The sequence below is a fragment of the Elaeis guineensis genome, chromosome 3 (genome assembly GCF_000442705.2).
Source record: "Elaeis guineensis isolate ETL-2024a chromosome 3, EG11, whole genome shotgun sequence".
Taxonomy (NCBI): Eukaryota; Viridiplantae; Streptophyta; class Magnoliopsida; order Arecales; family Arecaceae; genus Elaeis; species Elaeis guineensis.
Genome location: NC_025995.2, coordinates 125,055,669 through 125,076,566, shown reverse-complemented (window position 1 = coordinate 125,076,566; position 20,898 = coordinate 125,055,669). Strand labels below are relative to the sequence as shown.

The 20,898-nt window shown below is 38.7% G+C and overlaps 2 protein-coding genes, 1 non-coding gene and 1 pseudogene across 3 annotated transcripts in view; 2 read left to right on the top strand and 2 right to left on the bottom strand.

Moving 5' to 3' along the window:
- Nucleotides 1-661: 661 nt before the first annotated feature.
- Nucleotides 662-1,957, top strand: LOC105040348 (syntaxin-124-like; annotated as a pseudogene).
- Nucleotides 1,958-2,617: 660 nt separating this feature from the next.
- TRNAG-GCC (transfer RNA glycine (anticodon GCC)) lies at nt 2,618-2,688 on the top strand. Its single transcript has one exon. It is a non-coding gene; the product is annotated as a tRNA-Gly (tRNA).
- A 75-nt stretch (nt 2,689-2,763) lies between these two features.
- LOC105040303 (uncharacterized) lies at nt 2,764-10,524 on the bottom strand. The gene is made up of 10 exons (XM_010916773.4): nt 10,213-10,524; nt 10,016-10,077; nt 8,996-9,115; nt 8,789-8,888; nt 8,474-8,554; nt 7,322-7,371; nt 7,018-7,168; nt 6,692-6,748; nt 3,255-3,376; nt 2,764-3,169 (listed from the first exon to the last, which is right to left on the bottom strand). The coding sequence occupies exons 1-10, from the start codon at nt 10,225-10,227 to the stop codon at nt 2,959-2,961; spliced, it is 969 nt and encodes a 322-aa protein (XP_010915075.2). The 5' UTR covers nt 10,228-10,524; the 3' UTR covers nt 2,764-2,958.
- A 2,826-nt stretch (nt 10,525-13,350) lies between these two features.
- LOC105040349 (type I inositol polyphosphate 5-phosphatase 1) overlaps nt 13,351-20,898 on the bottom strand; it is a 37,333-nt gene continuing 29,785 nt past the window's right edge. The window contains 5 exon segments of the mRNA XM_073254866.1: nt 13,351-14,026; nt 14,346-14,584; nt 16,267-16,409; nt 17,643-17,751; nt 18,861-19,045. Of these exon segments, the coding sequence (XP_073110967.1) occupies nt 14,356-14,584; nt 16,267-16,409; nt 17,643-17,751; nt 18,861-19,045 (666 nt within the window). The 3' untranslated portion in view covers nt 13,351-14,026; nt 14,346-14,355.

Here is a 20,898-nt window from a genome sequence, read left to right as displayed (position 1 = left end):
TCTTCTTCTGATAGCATAGCATAGCAGCAAATGATGCTATCAACCTTAATTATCTGGATAAGTGCTATACAAGCACCGGATTCTACTGAAAAGAACTTAAATGATGTTTTTTTTTGATGTGTAAGAACTTAAATGATGTTAATTGCTAGACATTTTGGAGATGAAGAACACTCATGTAGTGCCATCCCCACGCCTGGACCGGTCCCGGATCAGGTGGGCTATTTCCGCTCAATGACAAAGACATCCTCGGGTCCCACACAAAATCCGCGACCGGCGTCCCGGTCAACACAGGAGGACTGTGTGTTTTTGGACGTCAGCTCTTGTAGGAGCCTCAGAAGTCAGAGTCGCCTCGCCACATGGCGTCCACCCTCTCCTCTCTCTCTCTCTCTCTCTCTCTGGCTACTGCTGGTCTTCTACGACGCCAACCCCCTTTCCCTCCTGAGAGTTTCTGGGTTGGCCTAATTAGATTCTGCTGCTTTTGCCCCCGGCCATCCCAGTCTCTCGTGCCGGACATCGATCCACCACTCATCCCTCCTTGTTCCAACATCTTCAACTCCTCGTACAAAACCTCTGTCAGATGAGCCCAGCTGCCCTTAGTAGCCAACCGGCCACCTTGATCAGAAACATATATAGGATAAGCTACTGTTAGAGAGATATATATATATATATATAGTAGCCAGCGTTAGGGAGGAAAAAAAGAAGGAAAAAGAATTAGTTTGAGTCCTTGATTTGCTTTGGTGCAGCCCGCCGGTGAGTACATCCAACCTCCACCTGATCTGCATTCGAAATGAACAAACTCTTCTCTACGACCTCCTTCAAGAAGTACGCGGACCGGAAGCAGCAGGTCCAGCTGGACGAGCTGGAGTCCGGCATGATGGCGGGAATGGGGGAGGCCGGCAACCTCGACAAGTTCTTCGAGGAGGTGGAGATCGTGAAGGACGACGTCCATGGTCTGGAGAAGCTGTACCGCCGCCTCCAGGAGGCCAACGAGGAGAGCAAGACGGTCCACAAGGCCAACATCATGAAGGATCTCCGGGCGCGCATGGATGCCGATATCGAGCAGGTCCTCCGCCGCGCCAAGGCGGTGAAGGGGAAGCTCGAGGCGCTGGACCGGGCCAACGCCGCCCACCGCAAGCTCCCAGGGCGCGGCCCCGGCACCTCCGCCACGCGTGCGTTCATCGTCAGCGGGCTCGGCAAGAAGCTCAAGGACCTCATGGACGACTTCCAGGGTCCGAGGACGAGGATCGCCGCCGAGTACAAGGAGACGGTGGGACGGCGGTATTTCACGGTGACCGGGGAGCACGCCGACGAGGAGACGATCGAGACGGTCATCTCGTCCGGGGAGAGCGAGACGTTTCCTCCAGAAGGCGATCCAGGAGGAAGGGCGAGGGCAGATCATGGAGACCATCTCGGAGATCCAGGAGCGGCACGACGCGGTGAAGGAGATCGAGAAGAGCCTGCTGGAGCTGCACCAGGTGTTCCTGGACATGGCAGCGCTGGTGGAGGCGCAGGGCCACCAGCTCAACGACATCGAGAGCATGCCAACTCCTTCGTCAGGAGGGGAACGGTGGAGCTGGAGACGGCCAGGGAGTACCAGAAGAGCTCCCGGAAGTGGTATTGCATGGCCATCCTCCTGGGTGCAATCCTCGTGGCAATTCTGGTGCTACCCTTTCTAACGATCGAGTGTCGTGAATTTGATCAAGTAATCGCAAATCTACTCAGAAGCATCTTCCTCAGATGTTTGGCTGGACGGGTGACTCAGGCATGCATGGGATCGTCCGTGTACCAGAAAAGTTCAGAGTTTTCCAAAGTTCTTTTGCTGACGTAGCTGACAAGATCATTTCTGTAATGTCGATATACCATGAGATTAATCATCTACTCAACAAATGTCCCTTCTCCCACAGCATGATTTAGACAGCTCTAAAAATTCAGCTCAACATCTGGGGTTGCCATCCAACTTGCATGACACTTGAACTAACTGGAGGAGATCGTCTTTTGATTGTTCAACAAGGAAGGCAGCCAACCAGCTGCTTGTAGCTATGTACTGGGGAATTCGGAAACAGAAAAATGGAAGAATATTTCTTTGAAAGACCTGCTCTGTCTACACTACACTGTGCTGCATACTTTCAAAATCTTCGGAGCATCTTTGTTCAAGAAGGTCGGCCGATTTTCATGGCAAATTTTGGAAAAAATTGCTGTCTTCGATTGGGGCCACTCCTTGATGATTTTTATTTTGACTAAGGTACTCCCTGATGATCGAAGTTGGGATTCTGCTTTCCTTTTCATTCCACTTCTCTAATGCTTCTAGCTCTTCCCTATGCCGGTTAATTTGCTGCCTCAACCACCAGCTTCCTGTTTGCTCTATAGTATAATCTTTAGCCGATTCTGATGGGCAAGGAAGCCTTTGAAGAGAGTATTATGTATTCATGTACTTTCATAGATGACTGGCTTTGATCCTTTTCTAGCATCGCTCCTCTTTGTTTTCTTTTTCTGTATGCCCTCCGTAAGTTTTCATATTAAATAAAAGCCGAATGGCAGTTTCTCTGCTTCCCTTTTCACTTAAAAGAGTGCAACGCTCCTTTTTGGAAAATAAATTAGAGATGCTCCCTCGTCCCCAGCACCAGTGGTCTAGTGGTAGAATAGTACCCTGCCACGGTACAGACCCGGGTTCGATTCCCGGCTGGTGCAAATTTTTTAAATAATTGGTTGAGGCGCCCTTTCTTTGGGGGACCTCCAACGAGCAAACAATCATACTATACAACATGAACCAACGAGCAAACATCACACTGCACTATATTACTTTCTTTGCTTTATACACTGTTCATTACAGCATCGTACTATTACTTTCTTTTTTCTATTCTTGACCAATTTTCATTTGGATTTGATCCAAATACACTACAATGCATCGTCTCCATTAGAGCCATTGGAACTCAAGCTTGACATAACAGAGGCTTAAATTTACAAAGGGAGATGACACAAGTCACGGAGTTTGTCAACGATGGTATCAATGACAGCATGTGACCTAGCTGTCCCCGTGAATAGCAAATGTTTAGGTGCTTCTGCACGGTCAAAATAGAATGCACCGGATGCCAGCTTCTCCTTCGGTTGTAAGGCCAACCAAATCGCCGTGTCTGCACCCTCCTCGCTTGTCCTAAGCTTCCCTGATAACCTGGATTATATGTGCAAAAATATCAAGCTATAGAAATGCATAAGTGCAGTGCAGTCACGACCGATGGCTGCGTGCGTGTTCTTACTTCTCTGAAAAACCAGGCAAACTTTTCGCTACTCCAGGTGTATCAGCCCAGCCTGGATGCATCGAGTAGAAGCTAACCCCTTTGCTCTTGTAAGTTTCGACCCACTTTTCAGTTAATGCTACCTGAAACATGTTGAGAGGGAAGGAAACCCAAATGTGTTAATTTTATTCACGTAAACAAGGGAAAGAAGCATCTTGATATGTTTTGTATTTGATAGAATATAATTAGGAAAAAAACCACCATCAATCAAGTCAACAAGGACAGCTAGAAATTCTTCTTCAACCCATTAAAACAGATAATCTGCAAGTGATCCTTGTAGATGAGAGAACCTCTATTATGTCCTTTGAAGTTTCATGTAGCTCCAGATCTTCTATCTAGTTTGTTTTAAGCATCATTCTTTATTCAAAATAAGATTTCATAGAGAACCATGAAGACATGATGTCAAAGTTGTAAATCTGCAATGGGGTTTTGGTTCTCCAATTTCTTCACAAAGGTTGCTATAGTACTCTAAGATAAAGCTTATATGATACACGATTCAATTTTCAGGTAACGTGAGTTAACTGTGTTGGAATTTGAGATTTGAAGCATGCATATGTGTTTCAAAACTTAATTTTCTAAACACCGCAGCAGAGAATAAGATTAAAACAATTTTAATCTGAATTTTGTATGCATAAAAATATAAAACCACATGGATCTATTTCATATGCTGAAATTTAAATTGTGATCAAATCACATATCTTTTTCACAATCCCTTTTTCAAATCTGAATCTGAAAGAGACGAGGCTCTTTGTTAGCCGCACAAGTGTCCGGCCTCTACGAGTATCCACTTGAGATCAGGCTGGAACAGCCCTCTAAGATCTGAATTTTAATTCTCCAAAATTCAGCCTGCCGAATCTGAACGAAGTCTGGATCGCGATCAACGTTTGATCTTTCTCCTTGATCCTTATCTTTTCTTTCTCTCTAGCCTTTCTCCTTGCCTTGTAGTGCTACGAGAGACCAACAACCAGCAGATGAAGGGCTGCCCAACACCTTGGGCGTGTGCAACACTTAGGATGTGCGTCCCAACTGTGAGGCATATATGGGACGCCCAAGGGAGCAGAAGAGAAAGGGAGAAGGAAGAGGGGCGTGGGGAGCTCTTTGGGCATGGAGAGGGGGCGGCTTGGATGGTCTTAGGACCTTAGGGGAGGTCCCTTTTATAGGCACAAAGATTAAATCCTATTCAATTATATAATATAAGTTCTACTTGCATTAGGATTCCTATTAACTTAAGTTATCCAATTTACATTAGGAAGCCCATTAGGCGCCAACTATTGGAGCCCTTACACCCATAATTAGACACCCTCTTTTGCACCCAAGAGACACCCCATATGAGAATTAAAGGCTCTCTAATCAATGGACACATCCAAATTGAACAATTCAAAGTAGCGCCCCATAATAACTATCAAGGAGATTCATAAGGGACTTGCACTCTTAATTTATGTGATCCATAACCTTAGACACCCAATAATTGGAGTCTCATGAATCTTATTCATGTAGGTAATCAGCAGATAATTAAGTTAGAATTAACTTATCAAATAAGTAATCCTAACTCAAAGAGGAATTGGGTCCAACCATGTGCTAACAAGGTTACCATGAACCCAATGAATTTCTCTAACCCAATTAACACTTCATAAGCTCAATTACTAATTCCAGACATGATCCCTATGTTGTGTGACCTCATAGGTTCAATTCTATCTGGTAGTGAGACATACAATGATCTATATCATTGTATCATTGAAATTCTTTTCAATGGATCGAAACAATTCCACTATAACTCAATCAAGGATTATTGATCCAAAACAATCCTAGTAAGCTCTCACAATCCACCAGTGACACCTAGCAGTATATAGTGGTAACTCAGTAGAACTGAAATGAACTTCTAGATGTAGTTAACGTGTGATTCAGTCCCTCTATCGTGAGTCCCGACTAGATGGCAGGTCATGGATAAATCGTCAAACCTCAATATCAGTCATATAATAAATTTGATTAACTTAAGTCCAGATGTGATGTCTATGAAAACTCTTTTCCATCAATCACTCTACTGTGGCCACAGATTCATGGACTTAACTTCTCAAATCCCATAGGACTACTCCTCTCTATCAAGATTGATAGATCATGTCTTGATGCGCATTCTACTCCTACAGTTGACCAACTATCGTCAATATCCACTACAAGGGCTCATTGAGACCCATGTTCATATGTCAATCGAACTCCAGCAGCCTCACTGCGAGCAATAGTATCATCTCAAGTCAAAGACCAGACACACAACTACAATATCGAGAAATCACTGACGATTGAATAGAAATCCAAGTAATCTCTCGTATGGTCACGCTCGGTGCCAGTTGTTCTCTAACAACCACACACACTTGTCGCCCTGTGTCTATACACATAGATTAGAGACCCATCTATCCCGAAGGAAGCGATTTGTACGCCAGTCTATCCGGATCTATCATCGCCCTCATGATGATCCTATGACCGGGAGCTTTTAGGAATGAAATACATATCTCTAATTCTCAACACTTTGAAAGTATGTATCGAAACTAATTCCATGGACGATTCAAGAACACATTATACTTAAATGAAAAAGAACTTGTCCCTTTTATTAATCATATCAATATATTAAGTACAAAATTGTGCCCTACATATATTACAATGTGTCAGCCATATTGACTTCTAGGACATACATCTAACAAGCTGTCCTTCGGTGCATCACTCAATATGCATATCTAGTTTTATAAGTATTGGTTTCAAAGATGCCTTAATGTTCCATACCTTTCGTACTACGGCTTTTTGGCTTTTCTTACCGCATACATCCAGAACTTTGAGCGACAATAAGATGAAAAGTTGCACCCAGATCAATGCCAACACTGGCACATGCTCAATAGGTTCTTCTAATTCTAAATTGAGGGATCCCACATTACTTCAACAGTTCTTTCTTCTTCTCAACAGCAGATCAAAGTACTTGTTTTAGTGGAATAAGGATATTGTTTGACAGGTTTTTTCAAAGTCATTTTTAATATAGGGTGTTGAGACAATAGCAACATTAAGACATACCAGTTAATCACACCTTGTGGCAGAATAGTTTTCTCATAATGAATCTCTAGTGAATATTTTATGACTCCAAGGAACTGATATTTTTCAATAAAAGTATTTAGTCCTAACAAATGCATCCGTATCACTTGTGTGCTTCAGCAACTTCTTGTGCGTTATTCTTGTGATCAAGGAAGTTCTAATTATTATATTCAAGCCTAGAGCAAATTTGAAGTGGCATGCTTCAACTCTTGCTTTTAGTTTTTGGCATTGAATTATTGAAACATTCACACTCATGCTGTAGTCAGAGTAGAACGCATGCTTGGATGAATGATATTACAAAGGAATTCTAGACCTTGTTTGCTGACCTGAACCCTCTTGTTTCGGGCATATTGTAGCACCCCATCAAACTTGCTTTCACTGAACTGCAGCGAGAAATATCGTCAGTAAGTTCAAGAATGTAGGTTTGAAACCCAAGCAAATTGTTATTATTCAGACAACAAATCAACCTACCTGTCTAAAGAACTCAAAATAATAAATGAGAATTAACTGATAGGAAACTGTGTAATTAAGGAATACAGCAATCAAATAAGTGGTCTTAAAATGACATGACACGAAACCAAAGTTAAACAGTAATACCAGATCCATTTATATCATTTGCTCCTTTAAGAAGTATGAATAAAAAGAAAGCAACCTGCAAATCCTCAGTCAAAGGTGTTGTGTACATGCCACCAGAAGAAACTGTAATAACCCGAGCATCAGGTGCTGCTTTCTCCAATGATGGCATCATTAGTTCTGTAAGAGTATATGTTGCTGCTACATTAACAGCAAAGTTTAACTCCAATCTGGCAGAAGATGATAAAATGTGATAGGCAAGTCGTCAGGGAAGTTCTAGCAACATAACCTCTATTAAACTGAATGGGAAGGATATGGTGAAATTCACATGCAAAGAGTAAATAAAGATCAAATTTATATGGTGAATCATGAAAGGCGCGCACCCTTCTTCTGTGGTAACTCGGTTGGGCTCCAGCAAGCCAGCATTGTTAACCTAAATGCACAAGTCTGTCAGCACCATCTTATTTCTCACTTGTATAAGGATTTACTTTGTTATAATCACAAGGTAAAGAAGAGCTAAGCAAAATAAACTTCCCCGGGATTTTGGAAAGATCCAGACATGGTGAAATTACTTGAAGAAAAACACAACTATTTTATATGATCATTTGTTTAGGTATTATTTTCCTGTCCACAAATCTACAGAACTTCAATAAAAAATGCTGACATATTTTGTCCATAATAATTGGATGCTCCAAAGAGATAATAGGGTAACATATTGCCAGAAATACAAATAAATAGGTTTTCAAGCAGACATGAGCGCCTTCGTGAATACCTTTAACACCAACTTAGCCACCCAGTGTCATGGCATTTTTTGCCTTCTCCTAACCTTTTGATGTGAAATTTAATTATTTGATTTTGCAATACAAGTCTGATCAATGCAGCATGCCCATTAACTACACATTGCATGGTGGGGGTGGTCTGGGGACATGCATCTGCTGGTTGGCACCCCTCTCCTCAGCATGTGCACTGGAGGGAGGTTCCACTTCAGATCATAGACATGGCACCCCCACTGTGTTTTTTCTTTTTCTTTTTTTTTTTTGGAAAAAAAAACGAGTGAATAAATCCTATGGTTCAATAAGGCAAGGTAATGATAATTTAAAAATAAAGAAAAGATAAAGCTCATATTATTCACAGAAAATTGTCACCATCATAGGCCATACGGCATCATGAACAGAAAAGCGAGCAAAATCCATAATAAATAACAGATAACAAGGTTATAGGCATAGAGGAATTCATGATTCATTGCAATTTAAAAGCCTATTTTAATGGCACCTTCTATACGTACTACTACATACAAACCTATGCATGAACACAAGCATGCATGCATAACCCCCCCCCCCCCCCAACACACACATATGACAGACACTACATCTTCTTCACTCATTCAAAATTTGTAATAACCAGAATTTGGATGAAGGAAACATTTGAATCAAAATTATAAAGCATGGTTAAAAAGGTAATAAACGATGATGTATTATACTATTATCTATGTATCTTTTCAAAATCCAGAAACAATATACAAGAAAAAAGCTTACTAAAACATGAAGTGCCTTCTCCTCTGAAGAAAATCTAGACACAAATGACTTAACATCGCTGATGGACGACAGATCACAAACCTACCACAAAAAGTAAATAAATAATCAAACATGTTAAAAAAAATTGATATGATACAACATAAGCAATGATTTGCTCACAAGTCAAACAGCAAAAATGTAAGAGAAGAAAGTCCAGTATTTGATCTTTATGACTACGTCAAAATGTTCTTGTGCCCAAGACTTTTAAATCCAATGGATGTCTATGGCAATTGTCAGATGAATCACATGAAGAAACAAAATCTTCAGGCAGTATACCTCCAGATGGACATTTGGGTTACCCGTCGTTGATTGGATTTTAGAGAGGGCAGTCTCTCCCCTCTCCTTGCTGCGACAGACCATATAAACCGTTGCACCACTAAAAATAATAAGATACAATATTATGTGAGAACATTCTTCATGAGAGTTAACAGCAAAGAGTTTCAGTAGAAGAATTACATCATTTGGGTGAGAAGAAACCATTACCGTGAAGCCAGACCCTCTGCAGTAGCATAACCAATGCCAGAATTAGCACCTGTGACCATGCAATTTTTTCCTTCCATAGAAATTTGCATATCTTCTTCTTTGAATTTCTTGGCATGTTCCCTGAGAAATTACATTCTGCCATCAGCAAGGAATACATGAAACCCATAACATGTTAAATAATAAATAAAAATAAAAAACCCTGGAAATAAAAGTTTAAAACTTTTCTGCAATACAATATATAAATACATAATTGGCATGCCTTATTCCATAAGTTTGTGGCAAGCTTTGTCATATTTCACCATTCATTTTTTGAACAATCCAAGTCATCTAATACTGCAACTGCCTTCAAATCACATATAAGATTTTCTTTTTCTCACTGGTCAATAGGCCTTGGCTCTTTTTTCCTTTGCCTTAATTCGGCAGTGAACTTCTCCTAGCTATGGTTGCTACCAAATGACATTTTGCTATAGTTCTCTCTCAGTTTATCCATTAACGGTGCTATTTCTAACTTATCTGTAGCGCATTCCTTTCTAACTCCAGCTACCCTACCCCTAGTTCCACCACATATTTATCTTGTCGCCCATGCATCCTCTTTGTACCCGAAAACCCTAATTAATTGCTAACTACTCGATTGAGGTCTCAGTAACCAATCCACACCTCCAGAACAATGTATGTTGATTTTATTTCATGATAACTATCCTTTGCTCTCATATTTCGGTCATAGCATAGTACTCTTTCTCCATCCTAAGGAAACATCGCATTCTTCAAGGGCTCGAAAAACGTGTATCCAGGGCCTCTGCGCCTCGATTGTTTTCTCCCCACGGCGTATGGCGCTATTGGCATTAAAACAAACATAAATCCCACTTATGCGGTTCGGAGAAAAATTTACCAAAAATTAGCAAATCCTACGAAGAATTAATAGAAAACAGACAGTACCACACAGAAGCCAAACAATTCTGTCAGGATATTTCGGTAGATAATGAAATTAAAGTTGAAGGGATAATAAGAAGGGAAGATTACTGGAAGCCTGCTTTTGTAAACTGTGTGAAGCCATATAACCCGAAAGCCGTAGTCCTCCATGCCTGCGAGGTGGTGCTTTCTTTAACCTTTTTCTTAACAATTATAATATAATCGGAGGAGAGGAGAGGAGTCGGGATCTGTCGCTTCTCAAACCCTAGAAAACTGGGACGAGATCAATTGGGAAGAGCGGGGTTTACCTTCAGGAGAAACATAGTGTTCCCAACCGCCACCGTATGATCTGTCGTTTTGGGGGTACCGGTTTTGGCCGTGCATGGGTACTAATTTCGTGCCCTTGGGTTATACTGGTTTGGATCTTCGGTTCATCCCTCTGCGGTATATCTTAGCTCCGCAGTCCGCACCCCTATCACAATAATAATCCCTCCTTTTTCCTTAAAAGAAAAAAAGAGGACCCCCTGATCTTGATCGTATGGTGACGGTTGGCAGTCAAAACACAGACCGGAATATCGTGGTACACTGGAAGCGCGATGTGGTGGACGTCTGCTGAATTTCGTATTCCTCTGGTCCCTGGCTCCCTCTTTCTCATCATTAGACCTGTGAACGAGCCGGTCTAAGACAGGATTAAGGTCGATGTGAGTCTGAGCTGAGATACAAATTTCGACCCACTCTTTCTGATAGCCTGAAAAGCAATCCAAAACCAAGCAGTTTAAAGATCCGATATCCTATATAATTCCTAATCTTTTTTTATGATAATAAGGTTTGACCGTTATATCAAACTAATAGTGACATTATATATTTTACGAAAAATAAAAAATAGTGACGTTACATAGACACATAAAATATTTATAAAAATAATTTTAACTTAATATGTAAGAAGACATTTCTTCCATCGGGTCATAATTGGGTTTAAGCTAAGGTTGGATTGTTGAGCCAACTTACTCGATCTGGTTGTTCAACAAATTCATCAAGAAAATAAAATATTCAATTCAGACATTTATCCAATTGGGAATTGTTCAATCTGCATGAATCAATCCCAGAGGTACATCTCAATTTTGACTCTGGTAAAGTAGGGTGATGTTATCAATAACTCCCTACCTAGCATCTCAATTTAGATGGATTGACTGGATGAGATCTCTGCTTCAATCGTCAAGCTCAGCTTTAGTCATTAACAATTCTATCGGCAACTGGTTCCATGACAAAAGGGGTTTAAAATAAGGAAACTCACTCTCTCCTTTGTTGTTCATTTTGGCAACAGATATCTTTGCAAAAATTTTAGAGACTACTGACTCTGAAAATCATATTCAAGAAATTGGTCCCCACGGTATCATCGAGCATATTCAGTATCTTTAATTTGCCGATGATATGCTAGTATTCTGCAAAGCTGAAAAATCAAGCATTAAAACCTTGAAACTAATCCTCTATGCTTTTGAATTAATAACAGGCCTAAAAATCAACTTTCATAAATCTAAACTCATTGGGTTGAGAATTAACGAAGAGATGCTGGATGGGTTTGCTACCATGCTTGGGAGCAATGCTAGAAAGCTGCCCATACGTTATCTTGGAATCCCATTGCAGCACTTAATGCTGATTGGTCCTTTCTCCCAAAAAAAAATCATCAAGAGATTATGTGGGTGGAAATGTAGGACTTTAACACTTGTAGGACGCATTGTCCTCGTGAATTCAGTGCTTAGAGCCACACCCATCTACTTGATGTCGGTGTTGAAACTCCCACCCTCTATCATCCAGGATATCAACCGAATACGCCGGGATTTCATCTAGGATGGCCTCCACTCTAGGAGCAAGGTCAAACATCTAGTTAATTGGAAGCAAGTGTACAGACTAAAACGATTTGGAGGCTTGAGAATTAAGGATCTTTCCACTCTCAACCAAGCTCTTCTTCTTAAATAGTGGTTGAAGTTTCACGAGGAGCAAGGAAAGCCATGGTGTACATTGGTACAAGCTATTTACTACTCAGGAAGGTTACCAATGGAGCCAACTCACTATCTAAAAAGCATTGCCTCGTCTTTCTGGCATAGCCTTCTTAATTTACATTGTCTATTCAAAGAATGCTTTTATCCAAAAGTAGACCGTGGGAGTCAACTATTGTTTTGGCATGATGCTTGGGTAGGGAATGCTCCACGGAACATCATTTACCCACATTTACACCTGTTAGCAAGGAATCAAAGAAGTTCGGTTGCAGAGTTTTTGGATCAAAGCTCTATTGAGTTAAATTTCAGGTGCCCTTTAAGTTCCATAGCATTAACGGAGTATCAGATATTATTCTTGCTCTTACAAACCTCTTTTCTCACACCCAACTCTGACAAATGGGTATGGAAGTAGAATACAAATGGATTACTTTTAGTACAATGCTGCTACAATTTTCTCATGCATAGTGGTATGATCTTTCACTTTGGGTGCTATATTTGGAAACTCCCACTCCCAGAAAAAGCAAAACTGTTTGCCTGGCTTTGCTACCATGACAAGATACCTACGGCTGAGAATCTCGTCAGAAAGGGTGTTGACATAATAAATAGATGTTGCTTCTGTGGCGAAAATGGTGAAACAACAGATCATATTATGGAGCAATGTGAATATTCGAAGATTTATTGGAGGACCTTATTTGGAAAGCTCATAGTCATTGAGCTTCCAAGCACTTATAGAGACATGTGGGACAATTGGAGAAGGCAGGATCTTGTTGCTCAATTGAGTCCTACTCTTGAAAGCCTAATAGCCATGGGTATTTGGTGCTTGTGGAAAGAAAGGAACCTTAGGAAGTTTCAATTCTAAGCCGCTGCAGTGCCAGCGATAGCTAAACAAACCGTTTTCACATCCCAGAGTTGGGTATCTCTTGCTCACAACTATAACATTCAAGAAGTACTTCTCAAGCTCTACCATCTATCAAGCATGGACGACTGCATTGGAGGGCGACCGGCAGAGGGATAGGGGGATTCCACTACTTAAGGGATACCAGCATGAAAAGTATACAAGGAAGGAAACTAAGCAGATCTGCCCATCCATGCATCGGGCAAGACTCTTTAACGTAAAGGATGTTGGAACTTAGGAACAAAGCATACACTATTCATGATGGGACTCATCCATGCATTGCAAAGACCTAATAGGTACTGTTGTGTCTGTTACAGTCATACAGGTTTTCACATTTTTGGGTAAGAATATAGGTCTTCTTTTTACTATCCACTTGTAAACACTTGTCTTTTCTATGAATAAATGCATGTGGGAAGAATCTTACTTCCTCCCTGACTCTTACAAAAAGAAGAAGAAGAAGAAGTAGTAGTAGGGAGACGTTAAGTCTATTGTCAATATCTGGTACTAAATATTAGTAATTTATGGAGATAAAGTCCCTTCAGCAGCAACAGTCATTTGGAAAAGGATCGTTGGAAATTCCATTGCTTGCCATAAGCAAAATCCTCACAGCTAAAAATCTGAGGTAGAGGAATCGGCCAAATCGGATACTTCTTTCTAGGCCCCTTTAGGGTGCCTGTCAATGAGTTATCCATGATAAGTTGTTGGAGAGAGTTATTCTCCCTTAAGCTATCTTTCCTATTACTACTGGAGTTGGTTTTCTTCGTATTTCACTTCTGCCCTTATGCTCGCACCCACCTTTTTTTCTTTCTTCTTTTCTTTGTCTTCCTTATTTTGCTCTCTTTCTGTAGCTTTCTGCATCTGCTTAATGACAGTGATTACGGTAGGAACATATGATAGCCTGATGGAAGTGAAGCAACATATTTACAGGAAAAATAGATTTGTGGTTGCTGAACATTACAACAATATACATGATATCTATAAACCGTAAGGAGCACTCTTGTTTACACTGAGAAAGTGCCATCCAACCACCTACCTACTACTTAGCAGTCTCCTTCCTAAATCCCCATGACTGCATTAGCAAAAATTACATCAGTTTATTGAAATGGAGCATCAAATATTGGAGCAATTTATTTATGAAGAAACAATGTTACTTTCCATATGCCAGCATAAGCAGTTAAATTGTCATGATCATCCGGAAGGAAGCTTCGAGGACATCAGCCTGCCGTCATCATGGTAAGAGGTAAAAACATTTTGTTGATTGCATTTGTTGTGGATTCTTTTGATAATGAACATACCTCATCTTCCATAATTTTGAATTTTCATGAAAAGAGTGATTATATATATAGGCCATCCAGCAGCTTTTTTGAATCCAGAGATGATGATAACAAAATTTGTTGACCGAGTTTTGCCAATCACAGATGTGATGTGAAATGTAACTACCTAGCTATGAAGTGTTTGAAAAAACCATCTTATTGATGGAAGCTAAATGCTTCCATTTGTATGAATTTTGATGCAACTGAGCAACAACTCTACTAAGAAAGATACTTACCTCCTCAAGCCTAGCTTACACGGCCCATTCCTCCGTCGAAATCTATATCTGATAGAATTTCCCCATCCTCCATCTCTGCATCTGTCAGCGTGAGAGCCTTTTGAAGTTTTCTATGAGAGAATACCTCAACCTCAGCCGTGAAAATGGCTGTCACTGGGCGGTGATCTGAAAGTTTCAGCTCGGATCTTTGGTAACTCAACAACTTCACACCCTTCCCAAATGAAAGAATGCGGTCACACCTGAGGAGAAGAAACCAGTTACTATAGTCTTGAAGAACATGATCATTGAAAATTGCAAACAGAAGCTGAAATTAACAATATTCTTGGTGCCCCATAAATGTAGAGATAGCATTTGAAGAAGCATGGGAGGAAATGCACTACGGTTAAGAAATATTACAATGGTATCCAGGGGATTCACTACTCAAAACACAATGTAAACTGAAAGGAAAGATAATATAACCCGGTATAGAAGTCAGAAGTTTGTCTACCGGCAATTAACTTGAGTCAAAGCAGGAAAATCATTTGCATATAATCTATGTATCCTCTTTCCTTTATTTAAAAAATATTGTTAAATTAATTAGAAAATTAATCAACATCTCATTCTATTGATATCAATCAGGCCTTCATAAGAGCTACAACAAGAGTTTCAAACTTCATAGCTATTGAATCATTAATTGGTGAAGTACAGGCATAGGGCCAAATCTACTGAACACCACCTTCTAAAAAATGTTATTATCAATCATCTGGATGGATGCATGAGTTTTAACTCAAGGTTTCCATCAACTTAAAAAAAAAAGAAAAAAGTTAGCTCTTGATAATGATATTCTAACAGATCAAGATACATTTGCGGAATCATGTTTCACTACAAACAAATAATACCATAGTGCAAGATAAAACACAAATTAGTGATTGCTCAAAAAAAATGTGTACAATAGTCAGTATATATAATTTCAGTTGACATATCCAAAATGTTGTTTAATATCTCGGACTCAATCATATTTCATCTTAAAATTTAACCAAAAACAAGCTTTATCCAACAAATATACGAACTTTAATCAATTGAGAGGTTAAGAAACCACATGAAATAAGGTTCAAAGTTCAAACAGCAATACGGAGGAAAAAGAATCATATATAATATAGGATTGTTATGACTAGTGCCAAAAGAGGATAACATACTTTAAATGAGCTGAGTACATGCATTACACAGACCCGGACTGACAAAACCCCAATTAGCAGGAATTGATTCGGGTTGAACAATCAGAACAAACCAGAAGAAACAAACAGGGACTTTATACTTGACCATGGCTAAGAACCAATAACGAAGTTGCGTGCAAAAAGCTGTCCTAGCATTGGTAAGGTTTTATAATACAAGCGCAATCTCACACATGGCCTCTTAAGAATCTGCAGCAGATGAACAGAACACCAAAATAGGAGAAACATCTCAAGGATTTTTACCTTTTCTTTTATTACTTTTTCTTCATGATCTCTTTTAATTACTAGGTATGATTTTTTTTTTTTTTGGTAGTTCCAACTATGTAATTTCAAATGAAATGGTGCTAACTGAAAAATCAGAACATGTAAATCTCAAACAGGTTGACCAATTTTGTGTTACATGCAACAGTGGATAACCGTTGTATATTTGTCCTTTATACATATCATACACATGAAGTCGTAGACGCTTAATTTGAAAAATAGTTTAATGATGAAGGCACAGACTGAGATTGGTTAATAAACCATAGATGCAAGCAGAAAGCATCCCATTTTCTCTAATATATAGACCAAGAAAGGGATTACTCAGCATCATAAAATACTACAGATCCAAGTTTTCCAAATATACTGACTCCCGTAATGATTAAAAAGAGAAGAAAAAGAGTAATGAAATTAAATATTGCCTTTAGTTAACAAGTACTTCAACTCCATACCATGCAGGAGTTCTCCTCCCACCTTTCTGATCTTCTCCAATATATTTCTCCGAATTGAACTCGTATTTGTAGGTAGGGGGAAAATTTATAACACCTTCAGACCACCCATCAAAAGCACATCCTTTCTTCAGCTCTCGCTTTAGCTGCGACAGAATAATAAAGAGTTTTGGCAAAAATTATTCTTCAAACTACTTTCAGCTCCATATCTATTTGTAGCCGCACATTGCAGTTATGAATGATAGTGCTAACTTGTAGCATGAAGTAACTTTATTAGAACCATCTAACTAAATGGAAAAACCTGTACTTTGTTAAACTTGGTATAAAATGTAAGCAGTCCACATTCTAAGTCACGAAGTAGCCATCTTTCCAGTAAACAAGTCGATGCAAAATAATTGAAAATACACCTATTATGTGTATGGAAAATTAATATTTTTGTTTCTACTAAACCATAGAGCTTTGCTTTTGTGGTTTGAGAGATCGAAGGCTACAAACTAAGATCTTTGTCATCCAAAAAAAAAAAAAAAGAAAAAGAAAAGGATGAGCTTCCTTAATTCACTACGTCCTTTCCAATTTTTCTATGGCAAGCCCGTTAAAAATTGGCTTGATGAAAATTACAACACCAAGAAAAGGTTGGCATCAGTATTAGCAAAAATTTCCGGATATGATGGATCACATTTAGATCCATAAGCTAAAACCCCACCTGGCTGCATGGAATATGGCTTGCAGGTCAATATTAAGATACATTGTGGAGAAGGTTGAGAAAGAGCATCTAATTCTAAAGAAACAAGTTGAAAGTCTTCTAATCCTCCTAAAAGAAAGTCAAATTTGTTGGGAGCATGAAGAGGTTATATGGACCTTCTGAAGTGCACTTAATCATATTAAATATCAAAGGGTTCTGTGTCAGTTATGGTAGTATTTAGTTCATTTCCAACTCAAAAATATACAGCTAAGACTTAAGAATCATACAGGCACATCAAAAGATATTAAGCTCTGTACAATATTTTATCCATAAAAAAACTTATTTTAGTACTTTTTTTTCCTTATGTCACTATTTTTCACCTTGTATGTTCTCCTCTTATTATTTTCTTCTATTATCAACCCAAGATCCTAGAACGATACCTCCATGGTTATATCAGTTTATCCGAAGCTAGTTCTTAGGGCCATTGTTTATACCATAGCCGAAGACAGTAGTTGTCCATGTAGGATGTGACTGAGGCTACAAGAGGCTTTAATCATAAAAACAAGAGGTTGAAATATTTTATTTTGGCCAACAATTTGGACTTGAACAGGCTTGAAAACTTTTGGGTCAATAAATAATTTGGATGTTCATAATAATGACAAATATTTTGTAATGAAGAAAACAAAGAAAAGGTTACCTGATCCTTTTCGGCCAACCTAGACCAATCTTTTTTGCAGATAAGTTCATGTGTTCTTTCATATGATAAATCAAAGCGATAATTTAGATCTCCAAGCCAGAAAATTCTTCTGCAAAATATTAAGTAGTTAGAAAAGACATATACTTCAAGGAAGTTGGAGAAGCACATGAGAAAAATGTAAATATATAGAAGGAAGATTTGAACAGATTCTCAAAAGATTTTTGGCTGCATCAAAGACATAAAATCCACATGCCCACATAAGGAGTGTCACCATCCACTGATGAAGCCTATTCAGGATGTTTTTTCTCTAAAAGATAATTTACAGAATTTGAAATTTATTTAGCCATTTTGTGTTATGCCACCCAAAAAAAAAACAGCAAAAGGGGTTTTACAAAAGAGTATTTTAAGCATTTGAAGTGTATTATTTCTTCAATTAGTTTATTTCCAACAAGACGTTCTATCTGCTGCAATCTTGTTTTATTATTATATAATCTTGCACACGAAATTTTGGATAAGTCATGCCTAATCTATGTTAAAACTTCACCCAAAGCTTGGGTAGATCAACAGCTGCAATCAATTGCATGAGCCCCACCCAAAAGTGCAGGAAAATTATAGCTACTATTACTACCAATCCACACATAGTTGATGGAGAACACCAGTTGTGTTATGATCAGTGCACCGACCAAACAAAGTCTTCAAAAAAATAAGATCCTCATGCAGGGCCCAGGCATTTACAAGTTTGCAGGATAGTAGGTTGGTTTTCATTTCCTTGATAAAGAAAAGAGTGTGGTCCATTGGACGGGAAGTTTTCATGTCTTCTGATGCTGTGTTATATATTTGTACAGGTATTTGAATTAATCATGATAAGATATCAAGGATAGAGCCTATGAGAAGCCAATGCAGATTCTTCACTCTCATGCTTAGTAAGTATTATGCATCATATAATAATCATCTTGGATAAATTATGTGCAATTCAAGACTTTTGGACATTCTTTTTCCTTGAAAGGACTAGTATTTTTGAACATATTTAAGTATCGAACAAAAGAATGGTAAAAGAAAATATTCTTGATTTCTTCTTGCTAACTCACAAGAGTGACCATTTTAGTTAACCACTTGACGGTGCATGGAACAATCCTACGAATACAATAAATAATAACAAAAAAAAGGAGGATAAATTTTTGTCTAGATGCCACTGAACAAGAAAGAGATTCTACTTACTCATGATCATGGATGTTTTTAGGAACTCCAACAGTGGCAACTGTACTAAATTGTGTTCTACGATGAATTTCTTGAACATCTGTATTCCTTCTAAGTTCATCTCCACCTTTTTCACCTGATGATAGGTGCGTACAAACAAAGCAAAACAGAGTCTGGTATATAGACATGCTGACAGATATCGAACCCTGGATCATATTTGAAAGTTGTTAATATACTTCTAAATCAGAACAATGTTCACCTACTTAGATTCTGCATGCACTTGCATGAAGGAAATGGCATGCCCCAATAGGCTTAAGAAGCCAAAATTTTGAGGCTGCAAAACTTAACAAACAGAAACTTAAATCAGATGAGGACTTGCTAAGAATTTAATCATAAAAATAGAAATTGGGGGAGAAAAGGCAAAACAAGGCTAATACAGGGCACAATATGGACACTTCATTAAATCTTGCATAGCATATTATATACTAAGCTTCCAATCAAGATAAAAGCTGTTGACAGCAACATATATTTACAACTAGAAGCAGCTTCTACTTGCCATAGAGGGACTATCACATGTTCTAGCAACACGTGTATGAAAAAGTAATTTACCACAGGTTGTCTTCTCTCATCAAGTGGTCTTTGCAGCAGTATACCTTTCAATATGATTGATCATGCACGTTTGGTTCATAACTAGATCAATGATACCTCAATGGAAGAGCTTTGTCCTATAATTGGTAAAGCTACTTTCAAACCTACTCCATAGCCTAAAAAGTGCCTCATCGGTCCAATCATCCTGTAACACAAGTGCTTCTATAGGCTCTGTTAGTCAATACCCTCTCTACATTCATCATGAAAATAAAATGCATATCTTTGGGTAAATCCGGAGGACGATCACTAACTCATTGTGCAGAAATGCTTGTTGTGCAGATTATCTTACGGGGTGGGCTACTACCTGCTTTGCACCTTCCTCACAGATTTGCTCACCTTGGATGAGGAAAAAACAAGAAATTACCTGTTGTTTCAACATCAAGGGCAGGTATCATGATTCAATTTTTCACTGTTATTGTGTGTATCAATATTTTCCCTTGAATAATTATGCATAACAACATTGATCATCATTTTGTCAAAACTTCTATTTTGCTAAGCCATCACCTCCTAGCATCTAATTTACTTCTTAACTTCTTTACAGAGGCTCTTAATGACTCAGAGTTCTATGTTATAAGCAATTTATCTGCCATTAGTTTGAAGGGTTAAGAAGATGGATGGACTTTACATCTATATGTTTATGAATCATTGTAAAAGAGGACCACAGCCCAAAGTTATGTATATTTTTAATGTTACAGCCCATATAGTAAATTGTATTGTAATAGATAGTGAATTATGTACTGTCAAACATAAAAGTTGCACCTCCAAAACATTCAACATGATGGAATGCAACACTGATATTATGTTGGTTTAAAAGTGGTCATGACAAGACATCCACATACAACCTTGTCTTCAAACCTCACTCAACATTAAAGAATCTCTAGGGATTGCATAGTAACAAAAACTGCTATAGCATAAGCATCACCTAATGGCTCTCAGGCTATACACAATATGCATGTTGATCCAACTCACTAGCTAGATGTTTAATAGAGTTGTGAGTTATTCATTGAACAATGGAGGTGTCCTTTAAATATTACCGTTTAACATCATGCAGAAAACCTGCTACCAACTTGTATAATATTGTTATAATTTGATCACCCAATTCAGCAAGATACTATCACTTCATTTATTTTGCAAGATTTCATTTTATTTTTCAGTAGTCACCATATGCAGATTTCAACCCCAGCTATTCACATCACCCCAGGAAATAATTCAAACTGGAAATAAAATATAAGATTTAGAAAACTATATGACCTGAACCAGGTGAGACTAACATGAAAAACTACAGCATTCATTACAAGTAATAGCTGCAAAAGAAAGAATCAGAATTTGTCATTAATGCACTTATGGAGGAAATCACGGAACTGTCATGGGCTGCATAACAAAATGAAGAGATACTTGAAAAGTGTAAGGA